Raw genomic sequence first — 1,965 nt, 5'->3', positions numbered from 1 at the left:
AAATGGGGAAAAAATGGGGAAAAAATGGTGGACGGGAGGGGGAAAAATGGGGAAAAAATGGGGAAAAAATGGGGAAAAAATGGGGAAAAAAGGTGAAAAAATTTGCGAAAAATGGTGAAAAAATGGTGGAAAACGGGGACAAAATGGCGGAAAATGGGGGGAAAAATGGCGGAAAAAAGGGTTAAAAATGGGGGAAATGGGAACTGGGGTGACTGGTTTGGACTGGTTTGGACTGGGAGGGGGAGAAATGGGGAAAAAATGGGGAAAAAATGGGGAAAAAATGGCGGAAAACGGGGACAAAATGGCGGAAAATGGGTAAAAAACGGGGGAAAAAGGGTTAAAAATGGGGGAAGTGGGGGTTTGGGGTGACTGGTTTGGACTGGTTTGGACTGGGAGGGGACTGGGAGGGGGGAAATGGGGAAAAAAGTCGAAAAAACGGTGAAAAACGGTGAAAAAACGGCGAAAAAAGGGATAAAAACGTTTTGGAGTGGGAGGGGCTCGCCTTGGCCACGCCCCCTTTTTTAAACCCCTCCCTCTCTGCTCGGCAGTCTATGACGCCATCACGGGGCGTGTCCTGCGGCGCTTGGCCAATCACGGCGCCTGCGTGCGTGACGTCAGCTGGAGCCCCGAGGGGGCGTGGCTTGCCAGCGCCTCGGTGGGCGGGGCTTGGGGGGAGGGGCGGGGTTTAAAGGGGAAAGGGGCGGGGCTTAAAGGGGAAAAGGGCGGGGTCTGCCCCATAGATTTCACTCCCTGCCCCACAGATTTCACTTCGTGCCCCACAGATCCCAAATCTGCCCCACAGATTTCAATTCCTGCCCCACAGATTGATCCCTGCCCCATAATTCAATCTCTGCCCCATGGATTTCACTTCCTGCCCCACAGATCCATCCCTGCCCCACAGATTTCACTTCCTAGGGGAAAGGGGCGGGGTTTAAAGGGGAAAGGGGCGGGGTTTAAAGGGGAAAAGGGGCGGGGTCTGCCCCACAGATCGGGGCCTGCCCCATAGATTTCAATCCCTGCCCCACAGATTTCACTTCCTGCCCCACAGATCCCAAATCTGCCCCATAGATCAGGGCCTGCCCCACAGATCCATCCCTGCCCCATAGATTGAGCCCTGCCCCATGAATCAATCCCTGCCCCATAGATCCATCCCTGCCCCATAGATTTCAATTCCTGCCCCATGGATCCCAAATCTGCCCCACAGATCCCATCCCTGCCCCAAGGATCCATTCCTGCCCCATAGATTTCACTTCTAGCCCCATAGATCGATCCCTGCCCCATAAATGGATCCCTGCCCCATAGATTACACTTCCAGCCACATAGATCTCAAATCTGCCCCACAGATTGATCCCTGCCCCATAATTCAATCTCTGCCCCATAGATTTTGCTTTCTGCCCCACGGATCCCAGATCTGCCCCATAGATTTCGCTTTCTGCACCACGGATCCCATTCCCGCCCCATAGATCCATCCCTGCCCCATAGATTTGACTTCCTGCCCCACAGATCCCATTCCAAGTCCCATGGATCCCAAATCTGCCCCATAGATTCCCCCTGCCCCATAGATTTCACCTCCAGCCCCATAGATCCCATTCCCACCCCATCCATGTCCCAGACTCCATTCTCAGCCCCACAGATCCCATTCCCACCCCATCCATGTCCCAGACTCCATTCTCAGCCCCATAGATCCCAAATCTGCCCCATAGCTTGATCCCTGCCCCATAAATCAATCCCTGCCCCATAGATCTCACCCCACCCCATAGATTCCCGCCTGCCCCATAGATTTCCCTTCCTGCCTCACAGATCCCAAATCTTCCCCATAGATCCATCCCTGCCCCACAGATTTCACTTCCTGCCCCATAGATTTGGGTCAGCCCCATAGATGGACCCTGAAATCCCATTGCCGCCCTATAGATTCCCCTCTGCCCCATAGATTTCACTTCCAGCCCCACAGATCCCATTCCCACC

General features: G+C 54.0%; 1 protein-coding gene across 1 annotated transcript in view; it reads left to right on the top strand.

Annotated features, from left to right (window-relative positions):
• The window catches only part of LOC121331532, a gene marked incomplete at both ends in the record, with an annotated part of 3,772 nt that extends 3,045 nt beyond the window's left edge, over positions 1-727 (top strand). The window contains one exon of the mRNA XM_041396044.1: positions 549-727. Coding sequence (XP_041251978.1) covers positions 549-727 — 179 coding nt within the window. The remainder of the gene's footprint in view (positions 1-548) is intronic.
• Between the last annotated feature and the right edge of the window lie 1,238 nt (positions 728-1,965).

This window comes from Onychostruthus taczanowskii, unplaced genomic scaffold (assembly GCF_017590055.1).
Source record: "Onychostruthus taczanowskii isolate IOZ18803 unplaced genomic scaffold, ASM1759005v1 scaffold1239, whole genome shotgun sequence".
Lineage (NCBI taxonomy): Eukaryota > Metazoa > Chordata > Aves > Passeriformes > Passeridae > Onychostruthus > Onychostruthus taczanowskii.
The sequence above is the reverse complement of the archived record's forward strand: the minus strand, read 5'-3'. Positions and strand labels throughout refer to the sequence as shown.